The 13,360-nt window shown below is 39.8% G+C and overlaps 1 protein-coding gene across 1 annotated transcript in view; it reads right to left on the reverse strand.

Annotated features, from left to right (window-relative positions):
* The window catches only part of Myo3b (myosin IIIB), a 453,146-nt gene that overhangs the window by 272,800 nt on the left and 166,986 nt on the right, over positions 1 to 13,360 (reverse strand). The window contains exon 10 of the mRNA XM_010606961.3: positions 2,562 to 2,717. Coding sequence (XP_010605263.1) covers positions 2,562 to 2,717 — 156 coding nt within the window. The remainder of the gene's footprint in view (positions 1 to 2,561; positions 2,718 to 13,360) is intronic.

The following is a 13,360-nucleotide window of genomic DNA, read 5'->3' on the forward strand; positions in this document are numbered from 1 at the left end:
TGTTTTAATGGAATGTGCTGAATGCCTATAATTTTGTTCAGATGACTGCAGAATCTGGAAAAGCTGTTACTGCTATTGATGCATAATATACTGCTATTATTAGTCTTTTTATATAAATATAAATATATATATACATATATTTATATAAATTGAATTTTGGGAAACTTTAATGGTGCTGCCAACTTTGGAAAAAGTCATCCCAATTTACTGTGTTGAGTTGGCATTGTACAGAAATGGACAGCCATATTGGTCTAGAAATGTTTATTTTTTATTTTTTTTCCACGTGTACAGAGGTAACACATCATACTAAATATGTAAGGTCATATCTACGTGGGTTTGATTAAAGAAACTAATAAAGTATTCTCTAAATAATGAAAAAAAGAATAAGATAAGACTACAAGAGCAAGAAGCAATTTAAATATATTCAGGGACCATTTTTATCTCCAGAATTAAGGATTATTTTAATGTTACATCATTGCTTTTTCTCTTTTATTTTCCTTTTTAGTTTCATTTTAGGATTACCTATTTTTAATGTTCATAGAGAGATTTCTTTAACTGAAATACCGAATAGTTTCTTTGGTGTGAAAACTATAATAGTACACAGGATCCTAATGAGATAATTAATAATGTGAAATAGGAAGTAAAGGGCTAAAGGTGTAGGGAAAGTGGGAAGGGTGGGGGAAAGGTAATAAGGGAGAGGAAAAAATATGAGAAACTGAAAAAATGAAAATAAAGTGTTTGTAAATGGGGAGGGGAGGAGGGGGTGAAGAGAGGGCAGGGACAAGGGGAAAAGAGAATCAAGACCTATCATGTAAAGGTACAGGATTCCAATAATGAATGTAACTGTATTGTATACCTAGATTGTACCAATAAACTCAATAAAAAGAAAAAAAAATTAACAAAGATAAGGAAAAATTAGAACAAGAGGATGAGAGAGCATGTAGTCATGATTTTTCTGTGGTGAAAGAAGAAAAGCTTTTTGTTGTTGTTTTTTGTTTTTGCAGTACCAACAATCAAACTCAGGATCTTGCACTTGCAAGGCAGGTGTGGGTGGCACCACTGAGCTAAATTCCCCACCTGGTTTTTTGTTTTGTTTTGTTTTAAGAGAATGTAGATCTGGACCAGTGAAGTCTGGCAGACATAAAAACTGGATAATTTGGCAATTGAAAACTTAGACACCATATGGCACCAGATCTCAGAACAAGAAGACTGAAGAAGACAGGACTTGACATAGAGCATTTAAGTACTGGGTTTGCTTTTGGTGGTTTACGTCTTACTGTATTTCATCTTCATTTTGGGTGGTAGTGCTGTGTGTGGGTGTGTGTCTGTGTCTGTGTGTACACTATAGCAGGTTGTAGAAGACTCTCTGCTAATTGCTGTAGGGACAAAAGCCACAGGAAGAAAGGAGACTTCAGTTCTCAAGGCTTAAACACAAGTTCCTACTGCTTCAAAGAGACACCAAATCACAAGAATTATTCTGTTTCTCCACCCTATAGAGAAGTCATAGAAACAAAAATGGCAGGGGAAGAAGGGAAAGAATAGGAAAAATGTATTTTGCACTACCTAAAAGGAAAGGTGGTTGTTTTGGGGAAAATCATCTTCATACTATGCCTCCAGTAAGTTGGAGTCTGATGCCAACATTTGGTTTCTTACTTTGTTACCCATTTTCTGCAGAATACATGAATATTTCCAGAACTTGTGACTTGTGATATTTAATTTTCTTCATCTCCAATACTTTGAATGTTCTTTCAGTAATAATAGACTGGAGCTTATCTGTATCCTGAACAATTTTATAAAACCAAATAAACTGCTGAGCAGAGGAGGTAGGCTTATTTGCATTTAATTTTTTTTCTTAAAGAGAAATTCTGCCACCCTATGGACAGAAAACAATGATTTATTTGTTTGAGATTCACCACAGAACACTGTTATAAGCACCTGCCCGTGAAAATAAACATTTTAAAAGCTATTCTTTTTAAAAAGAGGGATAGGGTGGAGGTAAGAATCACAGATGCTTTAGATAGCATAGACAAGATCTGAAATAATCATTTAAAATATTAAATGGACTCTAATGAATTTTTAACTGAGGAAGAAACAATCTCAAAGCATATTAAAGAAAAAACTCTACTATTAAATGCATAACCTTTCAACAATGATTTTGTAACCTATATTTTGGCTCCCCAGTTTGCAAGAGCTGAGTAGAGATTTTTCACACAATCCCAGCTGTGTACATTTGCCTTTATTGGCTTAAACATATCCACATTTATATTAAATATAAACATATGCATATATCTGTTGGTTTTTACTCAGTGCTAACTGAACATGAGGGCAGTGAAGTTTCAGCCATCTGAGGGAAATCGGCCACGGGGCACAGGCAGTTTATCTCTGCAGGCTGCCTGCTCTCCCCCTGGGCAGGGAGCGCTTCATGTCACGTAGATGAAACTGAACAATGCACGCAGGAGTATGATCATTCTCGGCAAAAACGCTGGGCAAATCCAAACACATACCACACCATTTTTATAAATAACCAGAGGGAAGATGCAGAAGGACACAGAAAACTGTACCTGGGCTTAGCAACAGGGTTCAGATGCTTCTGGTCTTGAAGCACCTTGGCCAGCTGTTTTTGCAGAAACAGAACCTTTCCGTGAGCTTCTTTAATAAATGGGTGGTCCAGGAGCTGTGTGACAGAAGGCCGCTTTTCAAAATCCTTAATAAGACACCTGTTTGCAAAAAATCAACAATCAAAAGCACAGTCTGAGACACCCTATTCCCCGGTGAACAGTGAGAGAGGAGGAGAGAAGATTCGTTTATAAACCCTCATCATGCACCATACACAAGTCTTTCTTTATTAATACCAGAAAGTAGGAAAAATATTAGTTGAAGACAATCAGAAATATATGTAGTTTGTTTTAAGCAAATATTTAATACACAATCAATTTACTTGGAAATACTAAAAATATTGAAAAATAGACTAGTCAGACAATTTTCTTATTTTTCATTACAGAGAAATGTTTTCAATGGACACAAGGTGACAAGTCTATGTTTTACTTTATAGCATCTAGAATTAAATACTATCATCCCAAGTGAATCTTAAAATATGAAACATCCATCATTTAGTAGCAGGGAAAGTTCATTTATGAGCTTGCAAGAAAAGAAACAAACAGAAAGTCCAGAAGCTTGATTTCTAATGTCTTCTGAAGAAGCAGAAAAACCTCAGAACAGGAAGTGACTACCATATAATTCTGATGAATTGGGATGGAATTAGGTAAGCAGGGAACAAAAAGTCCTTTCAAAATGGTAAATTTCAGGTTGCTTTTAAACTCCTCTGTGGTTAATTGGTTAAAACTACACCAGTGTAACCACTTTCTGTTTCAGATTCAATGCCCTTTTCAAAGAAAACAATGACTTAATACATTTTGCTGCATGCTCTGTGAGACTAAAGATGATTCTGACACACAGAAATTCCTAGTGAAATGGAATTACCACCACATTTCTAATCTGTGTAGCTGCTCATGTTGAGAGGAAGAAATTTCAACATCCACCCTGCTAAGCTATTGTCTTTCTCTCCCACTGGAGGCTTAGAATAAACACTTGGTGCCATTCTGCACACTCCAAGAACTAAAGCTTCAGTTTTCCCAACACCACAAACATACAAAACATCACATTTTAAAAACGAGATTCACTAGGGCTGGGGATTTAGCTTAGTGGTTCCCCTGCCTGCTTTGCAAGCGTAAGGTCCCAAGTTCGATCCCCAGTACAAAAAAAAAATGAGATTCACTAACTAACAAATGGTAAAAAGCATCACCTTGAACATCTTTCCAGGGCATTTAAGCAGAATTCCTAAAGCAATCCTTAATAGATTTACAAGAAAAGCTCTATTTAACATTGGCAGTTTTTACTTCAAAACACTTTCACATCCCTCACCTTCTCATCCTGAAGGCTATTCGGTCACTTTCCCAGTTAGTCCGGCTGAGCACTGATTCAGGGGCTTTCCTGTCTCGTGGAGCTGTAGCCTGTATCTAGGAAAAGCAACAGTACCTAGACGCCCCCTGTGCTGCCCATGGAACTATAAATACCACCTCCACCTTGCCATGGGAAGAAATCAATCATTTGACTTTTATAGGTTTGGGCCCTTTTGTATAACCTATTGTATTTCCTATCGATAACACAAAAGCAGTGCACATACTAAAAAAAAGACAGTTCCAGTTTTCTCTTGACACCATGTATATTTATTTACGTGACTGTCAAAGGAAAATGAATGTAAATCACCATGTTTTCTGAGAAAGAAGAAATCCAACAAGTAGCTCTGAGATTAATAATATAGGCAATAGCCCTGTCTTCCGAGCCTGGGGGATGGTCTATGAAAATTCCTAAAATAAAAATAGTCACATGTCTAGACTGAGGTATTTGCCCTACACAGGGACAGAGAACTTGTTTCCCCACACAGTGCGTTTGGTTTTCTCCCTCTTCCTGTACTCATTGTGAAGCTGCATCTGATAACCCATAGGTCCTTGTTGAAAAGGGAAGGAAGCAAAAGGACCAGGGCAGCTGTCCCTGCTTACTGACCAGTGTCAAGATTTCAAATGAGCAAACTAAGGGGCTGAGGCTGAAGGAGGGAGGGGAGTGTCAATTAAGGAAAATGCCATGGCATGTGATTGGCCAGTGTTCTAGATGGGTCCTGAAGATGAGTTCCTTTGGGTACTTCAGGAAGTAAAGCTCTGGTATAGACACAAGAGAGACTAGGAGCCTTCATTCAGCCTTAAGACTAGGTCCCTCTTGGAGTCTAGGAATACAGTTGAAAGTGGTATGTTTTGTTTTACAATTTTAGCATCCACTGGAGAAAAAAAGACTTCCAACAGGGTTGCAAGATCATGTGCTACGTTAGTGAAGGTCTCTCTGGCTCACAGAGGGAATAAGAGTAAAGTGTGAATAATGAGTGAGAGAATCAGACAAGGAAGAAACCAACAAGTTAATCTGCTGTCTTGTGAGGATCCACAAAAATGAGAACAGTGGGCACATCGCTCCCTGGAAGCAATGACCAAGAGGATTTGTTAGTTCTCCTGGTGAGACTGGAGTGTGCTGAATGTCACATTATGAGATCAGCAAAAGTGAATCCAAGTGTGTATAGGAGAAATTCTAAGCAGCATTGTAACAAACCCGACCACGTTGGAGGGTTTTTAGATGAAAGGCAAGAAGACCTTGAAAGCATCCTAAACACTCCTGTGTGCTTTTTTCTCTTGGGGCTTAAGAGCCAGTAGGGGATTATCACTGTTTTGGTAAACAGAGGAGAGTTCTCCCTTAGGAGTAGTTAGGCCAAACATCATGCATTACTAGAAATAGGGCATTTACTCAGCAAAAATTAATTACATGGCATCAGAATCATCTAAAACAAACTGATCCATTAAAAAAATAATGAGCTATTTCCTCTACATTCACAATGTGATTGGAAAGATGGAAGGAAGAGAGAAACGGCAAAACCAGTGTTTGCTTATATATTTAGAGCAAGGACTAATAACACAAAAACATGAGTTTCAGAGCCATGGGGATTAAGGCTTCCTGCTCTAACCCTGTTTTCAGAGGTAAGATAACCGAAGTCAAGTCCTGACAGTGATGAAGTTGATGCCTCCCGCGGGACCCTTACCACTTGACTCCGTGCTGTTAAAAATGGCACAGCTGCAATGTGCAAAACAATACAGGGTGGGAAGTATGCTGCTCGGGGAGCTGAGGCAGAGAAGCTTCCTAGAGCTAGTAAGACTGGAGCCAAGTCTTGGGGGAACTAAGGTGAGCTAGGCTGATGGATAAGAGGAAAAAGACATTACAGAGTTGGGGAACTGGACCGGGCAATTCTCAAAACAAGACAGGCAGTGACTCAGGAAGCTGCCAGAATATTCACCTTCACAAGCTGACACTTTGAAACACCCAAGAACAATTACTGGCTTTAGTCCTTTTACCAACTCGTATTGTCTAAGTTTGTCAGCTCATCATTTTCATCCTCTTCTCCTTCTAGGCAAGATTTAAAGGATGAAAAAAGAACTTTTGAGACTGTTAGAACTCCTGAAAGCTTCCATATAGTTTTTAAAGCAGATGGTGTGGGGAACACGCTACATAAACACACCTCTCTCCTGATGTGGAGAACAAAGATGCAAAACTAAGGAAGTTGAATATACTTATTCATTTCAGGATTGCTTGTTAAGTCAGGAATTACAAATTGCAGGCATAGAATTATCTTCCTCCAGCCAGAGACTGAGCAGAATTTTCAAAAGGATACATAAAATGTTGAATTGCTATGGGAAATTGGGGCCAACCAGTGTGAGGTGAGCCCTTCCCGTAAGGAACACTAATGTCCTGGTCAAGGAAGACTGGGGACATCAGTGATCCTCTACATCATGTCACTGTGGAGCTTCATGACACACATGAGCATGTTACAGTCCTGGGATTAAGGAAATGCTTCCTTTTCTTTGATTCCATGTCTCCCCGTTTACTTGGCTACAGACTGTTTTTCTCTTGGTGTTAGTGGGCGCCCCAGATGACATCCTCAGAAGAGACATAGGTGGAATTGGAATTGGGGGCAGAGACGAGTCTTTCAGGTAAGCAGACTGAGGAGAGACTCAGAGAGCCCCAATTATCCCCACATCTGCAGGATCTGTGGTCTGCAGCCTGTACAGGGGACAGTGCCTCACCCAGAGGAAATCCATTCCCCAGCTTAGCAGTTCCCACAGTCTCCTGTTCTACAAAAAGAAATTAAACATAGACTAGCTTAGAAAAACTACTTTTCATCCTCCAAATCATTAAGTAAATCTTTCATTCCAAGATTGTTTTTTTCTTTTTAAAATTTGGCTTTGGATGCAGTTTCTCTGTGTTAAGGAACAAAACAAAACAACAAAATAAAAACTTCTTCAAACCATGAGGCATATATGAGACCCTGAATTTATAAGGCTATGGGAGCTGCTTTAGATATGATATAAAAATCCACCAGAGGTAAAAAGGAGTAATGTTCAGCCTTGAAGGAAATCAATCTATTACCTAATTTGAAATTCTAGTCCTTTCCATCATGCTTTCTTGGCTGAAGATTAATTCTCAGAATTCATTAGTGTCACCACATTAAACACAGGTTGTTGCAGCCATTTGCAGTGATCTTCCAGCCTGGCTTATGCCAGAAACAGGCAAGAAGGGGACATTTCTTAGCAAGAGGCAAGGTCAGGCTCTGGAGCAGAAGCTGCCTTCGCACTCTCTGCTTGCAGACATAATCCTAGACAGCCACACTGCCAAATGCCGTTTCATAACCCAAAAACCAGATGCCTACAAGGGGGAGCCATTTATCACGAGTCACTGACTGATGTTTACCCAAGAATAAACGCACTTGATATATAGAGCAGCTGAAAAAGCAAAAACTAAAAATACTGGTAAGCTTAATGAGAAAAGATTGAGTGACAGCAATCTTATCCCAGAGGGACAGAACCAGATCAGAACTCAGAATTCTCCTCTTCTCTCATTTCTCTATCAATCTGTCTTGCAGACTTTCTGCTATTTTCTTGCAGGCTTGCAACTTGTTAGTGTCCTGTTAGTACAGAATATCCAAACATTTTTTATTTGAGCAACGTTTCCCTGCCCTGTGATTCACTGTGATTCACAGTGCTGGCCTGCGGTTCCTATCATCATCAAACAGCAGCCTGACTGACAAAGAGGCCTCCACTTCAAGGGGAGAAAATCCTCCAGAGGGTGCACTAATTATAGGCTAAATACCAGAACCCAGTGCTCTGTCTTAGAAGAAAATTTCCACTCTGGATGACAAGACTATGACAAACAGGCATTTTCCCAAAAATGGCTAATGCCTCAAAAAAAAAAAAAAAAAGGCTGAGAAAATTGACATTGCTTATGTTATTTTAGTGAATATTCACCTCTCTGTTTGCTGGAGTATTTCCCTGTATTTGTTTCCCTGAATCTTATAAATATGATGGTCGGCAGGATGTATAGTCTCACTGATAAGAATTGAAACTGTGTGCTAGCTTTACACCTGGGGCAGGGAGGTGGGGTCCTCACCTGAAAGAAGTGAATGAGGTCCCGGAGCACATAGTCAAGGAGGCAGGGCTATAGTTATCAGTCAGAGAGGAACAGCTAGTACCTGCTAAAACAATAAAAGCCCTGAGAAGGTCAAGTGAAGGGTGTTAGAACAGGAAGTGGAATGCCCCCTTTGAAGTAGTAACGGCAGAAAATTCTGTGTGGAAGTCAGGAGATGAGGGCTACAGGACAGCTGCCATCTTGCCTGAGATCAGGAGTGAGGACACCCTGGTGCAGGGCGGGGTGGGGGTTCAGTACAATCTTTAGGCTGTGTTGTCAGCATTGAGGGTCTGGAGTGGGCCCAGGTGAGCCTGGCAAGGAAATGCAAAGGGAAGAACTTCCCAAGGAAAACAAAAGGCTGTTGATGGAAGTGATGGCTTCATTACTGTCGTTGGCTCTTCCTCTTCTGTTTAAGGTATGCTTTCCAAATGTCAGGTGGCTTTTGCAGAAGACTGGGAACAACGCCCTCTGAGAGACTGGCAGGAGCCACGGAAGGTGGCAGTTTTTGTGTTCTGGGACTAGCACTAGGGTAGCAATTGGTGGACCCACATCACCACCTTCTTATTCCTTATTTTCTTTCTTCCTCCATTGGGTTTTTATGGAAAGTACTTTGCAATTAAACAGATATTTCTCCAGGCAATTCCAGCCATGTGGTACAGCTAGGGCACCAGAAAACATGAGCCGTTACTTCATCACACAAGCCCAGCATGCATTTTAGTTCTGACAATTTAGCACAAAGCAAAAATCTTTGACATTTTCAAATTCAAACCTTTCAGTACTCTTATTTTTGAATGTCTTGCTAATTTCTCTGATTCAAAAATCAATTTCCATTTTGACAAATAGTCATGGTCTGCTTCTTAGTTCAGGTTTAAGTGCCTGGGGATATATGAATTGTATTCTTTTGCTTGATCCTACTTGCCACCTTGCCCTGAATTAAATCCATAATTCTCATTTGTATGCATTTTTCTCACTGCAAGATGAAGGAATGGATAATTCCCAGATGTCTCCTATAAGAAATGGGCAACTGGAGGTCAAGGAAAAGGGGAAAAAATGAGAACCAAGACCTGTCATGTGAAGGTACAGGATCCTAGTAATGAATGTAACTGTACTGTATACCTAGATTGTACCAATAAACTCAATAAAAAGAAAAAAAAAAAAGAAATGGGCAACTAACTCCACAGTGCCTGAGCCTTACCTGCTCAGCACCACCACAGGATGGATGCAGGGAATTGGAGAATGCAAAAGAAACATAAGATATCTAATTAACCTGTAAGGAAGTTATCATCTCCTGATGTAATACCAAACTTACATATAGGACATATTTAGACTGAAATTCAATACACTGATCCATATAAAATGTGTTAGGTGGCCTGGGGATTTAGCTCAGTGGCACCATGCCTGCCTCGCAAGCACAAGGTCTTGACTTTGATCCCCATTACCAAAAAAACAAAAACAAAACAAAACAAAGTGTTAGGTATGTGCTGTGAACAGTACTACCCCAAGTGTTTGGGAGGGAAAAAATGCCTAGAGTGAGACATTTGCTTTCATGGAATTGAGAAATAAGTATAAATATGAACATGGACATAAATAACAACAATTCAAGGCTAGAAAGTGTAAGCACTAGAATAACTCAGACAAAGTAAGCAAGTCTAGCTAGGAAAACAAGCGTTTCCTGAGAGATGGCACTTGAGTCTTAAAGGACAAATGAACACGGAAAGGAAGTAGAGGGAAGAGGTATTCAGTGAAGGTTATAGGGACACCTTGGGAAGATGCATGGGTATAAAATAAAATGCAAGGCCCACTTGGGGAACAAAAAAGACCACCACTGCAGTTGTAATGGAGAAGGGGGAGAGAATTTAGCTGGGAACTGTTTGCTTGTTTGTTTATGAGTTCAGGATGGCTTATTTATTTGTTTGTTTAATTCATTTTGGGGGGGGGATACCAGGAATTGAACTCAGGACCTTGTGCTTTCAAGGCAGGTGGCGGAACCACTGAGTAAATCCCTGGCCCCATTCATTCGTTTATTAAAGCCCAGGCTTTGCACATACTAGGCAAGTGCTTTGCAGGACTGCTTTCTTAGCTGTGTATCACCAGATTTTTGAACAGAGAAACAACAGAAATAGATATTTACTTTACAAAACAAACCAGTGCCACATTACAGAGTCAATTGGAGGGAGAAAAGGGCACCCTTTTAGGAAGCAGATAGTCTGAATTAAGGAAATGGGGAGAGAAAGATTGTGGTTCTAGCTGTTGAAATTGAAAACAAGTCAAGAGTGCAGAAAGGAAACAAAAAGCCACTAGAATCTTAGACAAACACATTTAATAGGTGGACACTGCTAAGCCTTTGTCAGTGTTTACATCTTTCACCTTTCTTGCCCACTGAAACATCTCTCAAAAGACCCAACGCCTTGAAATTACTGATTCCATGGTCTCTTTAGTTTTCATTGGCCTTAATGCTCTGATCAAGCCCTCAATAACTCTGATGGCAGCCATGAACCTGCCCACCTTCCGGAACATTCTCTTTCCTGGTCTGCAATGATGCCTCATCTCTTGTTTATCTTCCTACTTCCTGACAACTCTGGCTCATTTACATGCACTATGAGGTAGAGTAAGATTATAAGGACAGAGGAGATAGGCCATGCAAAAATTAGGAGCAGCGAACACAAAATCGACAGCATTTATGCCCACAGGCTTAGAATGTGCTGCTGGGCTACCAGTGAGTTTTCTAGTGAATCAAATATAGTAGATTTAATAATAGAGAATTTACGTACTATGGAGAAGGTCGTCCCTCACCTTGAAGACTCACATCCCAAGCAGGCTTGAGGATGCTGCAGAATAAGAGTGGGTGTAACAATATGCATATCTGGCACTAAGTAAAAATTAAAAGTATAAGACTAGTAAAAGCAATTCCATAAAACTAATTACTGCAAATTATTTTTATAACAGCTTTAATAATTCACACACCATACAGTTCCCTTATTTAAAATGTATGATTCAAACATGTTTAGCATGTTGTGCATGTTGTACAACCACCCCCACAATCAAGTTTAGAACATTTTCATCACTCCCAAAAGAAACTTTGTATCCATTAGCAGTCACTCCCTACTTGCCTTCAACTTCCTTGGTTCTGGGCAACTACTAATTTATTTTCTGTGTCTATGGATTTGCTTAATCTGCACATTTCATGCAGTAGGTATGGCTTTCTGTAACTGATTCACTTAGATGTTTCCAAGTTTATCATTGTCACAGCATATATTAATATTTATTTTATTCTTATTGCTAAATAATGCTTCTTTGTATGCATGTACCTCATTTGTTTTATACTTTGTTCTTTTCCCATTTCATTTTATTTTTTATTTTTATTTTTTCAGTACTAGGGATAGAACTCAGAGCCTTGTGCATGCCAGGCAAGCATTCTACCACTAAACCCTATCCCAACTGCTTACACTTTTAAACTATTATGAATTCATACTGTTATGAATGTTTCTGCATTTGTTTATATGCAGACACATTTTCATTTCTTATGGGTATATATCTAGGCAGAGAACAGCTGGGTCACCTGTTAACTTTATATTTGCCTTTTGAAAAACTAGCAGAGTGTTTTCCAGAGCAGCTGCCGTCATTGTGTATCCCCACCAGCCATGCATGCAATTGGTTTTTAGTATTACATCTTGTTCTAAAAGTGATTTAAGGTATCCCTCAACAACACATTCTTAAATCAATAAGGTACATGCAATAAGGTACACGCAATAATAAAAAATAATTACAGGCAGAAAAGAAAAATGAAGCCAAAGGGAAATCCCAGAGAATCAGATTACAAAAGACGTGACTTTGTTTGGGGGGGGCACATATTTGGCTCTGGAATTCTTAGCAGGTAATGTGAAATGAATAATTAACATTCTACATTTCTTAAAATACATAATACACAAACAGATTAGCTGCTTAGAAAACTATAATCTGAAAACGATAATTGCAAATAGACTAAAGATATAGCTTCTCTGGGTTTTCACAGAAATGACAACATATAATGTCATGAACACTGTTATCCTCCAGCACACATGGCCATGAGTCTCTGAGGCATGTGTGTGTGTGTGTGTGTGTGTGTGTGTAGACTGAAACCAGACTCTCACACTGAGCTACATCCCTATCCCTAGCTCACTGTGCTGAAATCATAGGCATGTGCCAACCAACGCGCCCAGATTCACAGGCTGTTTCCAGTAATACTCTTCAATCCCAACTGATGCCTGGAATCAAGGAGCGAGCCAGTGAAAAAGACATGAGTGGCCAATACATGGAAGCATGAAGTTCTGATCTGGGCCCAGGGCTAATGCTCCCAGAGGCTTGGTGAACGGTCCAGGTTCATCCCTTGATTTTAACCTGCAGAACACAGTGCCCAGAGGCTGCGTAGCTCAAGTAAAGGCAGACACCAAGCAAGCCTCCATTCACTGTTCATTGGAAGAACGCAAAGGAGACTGCAGAAGTACAGCCTGTGGGTTGAAAGCAGCTCAAAGGAAGCAGCAATTTAATCCCAACAGTGGGAGCTGGGGGAGGGGAAGAGGACTGGAGCGTCACACAAGTGGATGTGGAAGCAACAGGACATCAGATTTGCCTCCTAAATGACGATAATGATGGATGCAACTAGAATTTCAGGCCATAATACATAGTGGTAGTGGGGGATTCACTTAAGAGGAAAAATAATAGCCCACAGCTGCAGCAGTCCTCACGGCACTGTCAGCCCGCGTTTCGTACCCTTCCCTCAGTGTGTGTTCTTTTGCTGAAGATGTAAACAGACTAAACACTTCTTTGGCTTATTGCCGATTACATGACAATTATGGATGATATGAACATCAAATTGGGGAAAATGAACTAAGCCAGGTTTTTTAAAACAGCTTAATCAGTACTGAAAAGCCTGGAAAAAAATTTTTTTTAGATAATAGGTAAATGTTTTATGCAAATTTGGACATTTCACAGATAGTGGCTACCTTGGTTCATATTTCTGAGGACACAGAACACCACCGTGCCTGTCACCTGCCATTCCTTCTGCCCACCTTCTGAGCCAAAAGTTTCAAAAGACAATAAGCAACAAGGCCATAACTATTCCTGTTGTTTCTCTTTGGAGAGATGGTTCTTCAGGAGGAAGTGGCCACCCAAGGAAGCCAGGAATGACTGCTTCTGTGACTCTCTTGCTTTTAGACCAAGAAATGAACATTTCACCACCCACCCCAGGGATCCCAATCCACTGCCTTCTTCAAACACTAAATTTTCTTAAGATAAAATATTTTTTCTATTTTAGGCAAGGGAATGA

Source organism: Fukomys damarensis, unplaced genomic scaffold (assembly GCF_012274545.1).
Source record: "Fukomys damarensis isolate Sample0158 unplaced genomic scaffold, DMR_v1.0_HiC HiC_scaffold_26, whole genome shotgun sequence".
Lineage (NCBI taxonomy): Eukaryota > Metazoa > Chordata > Mammalia > Rodentia > Bathyergidae > Fukomys > Fukomys damarensis.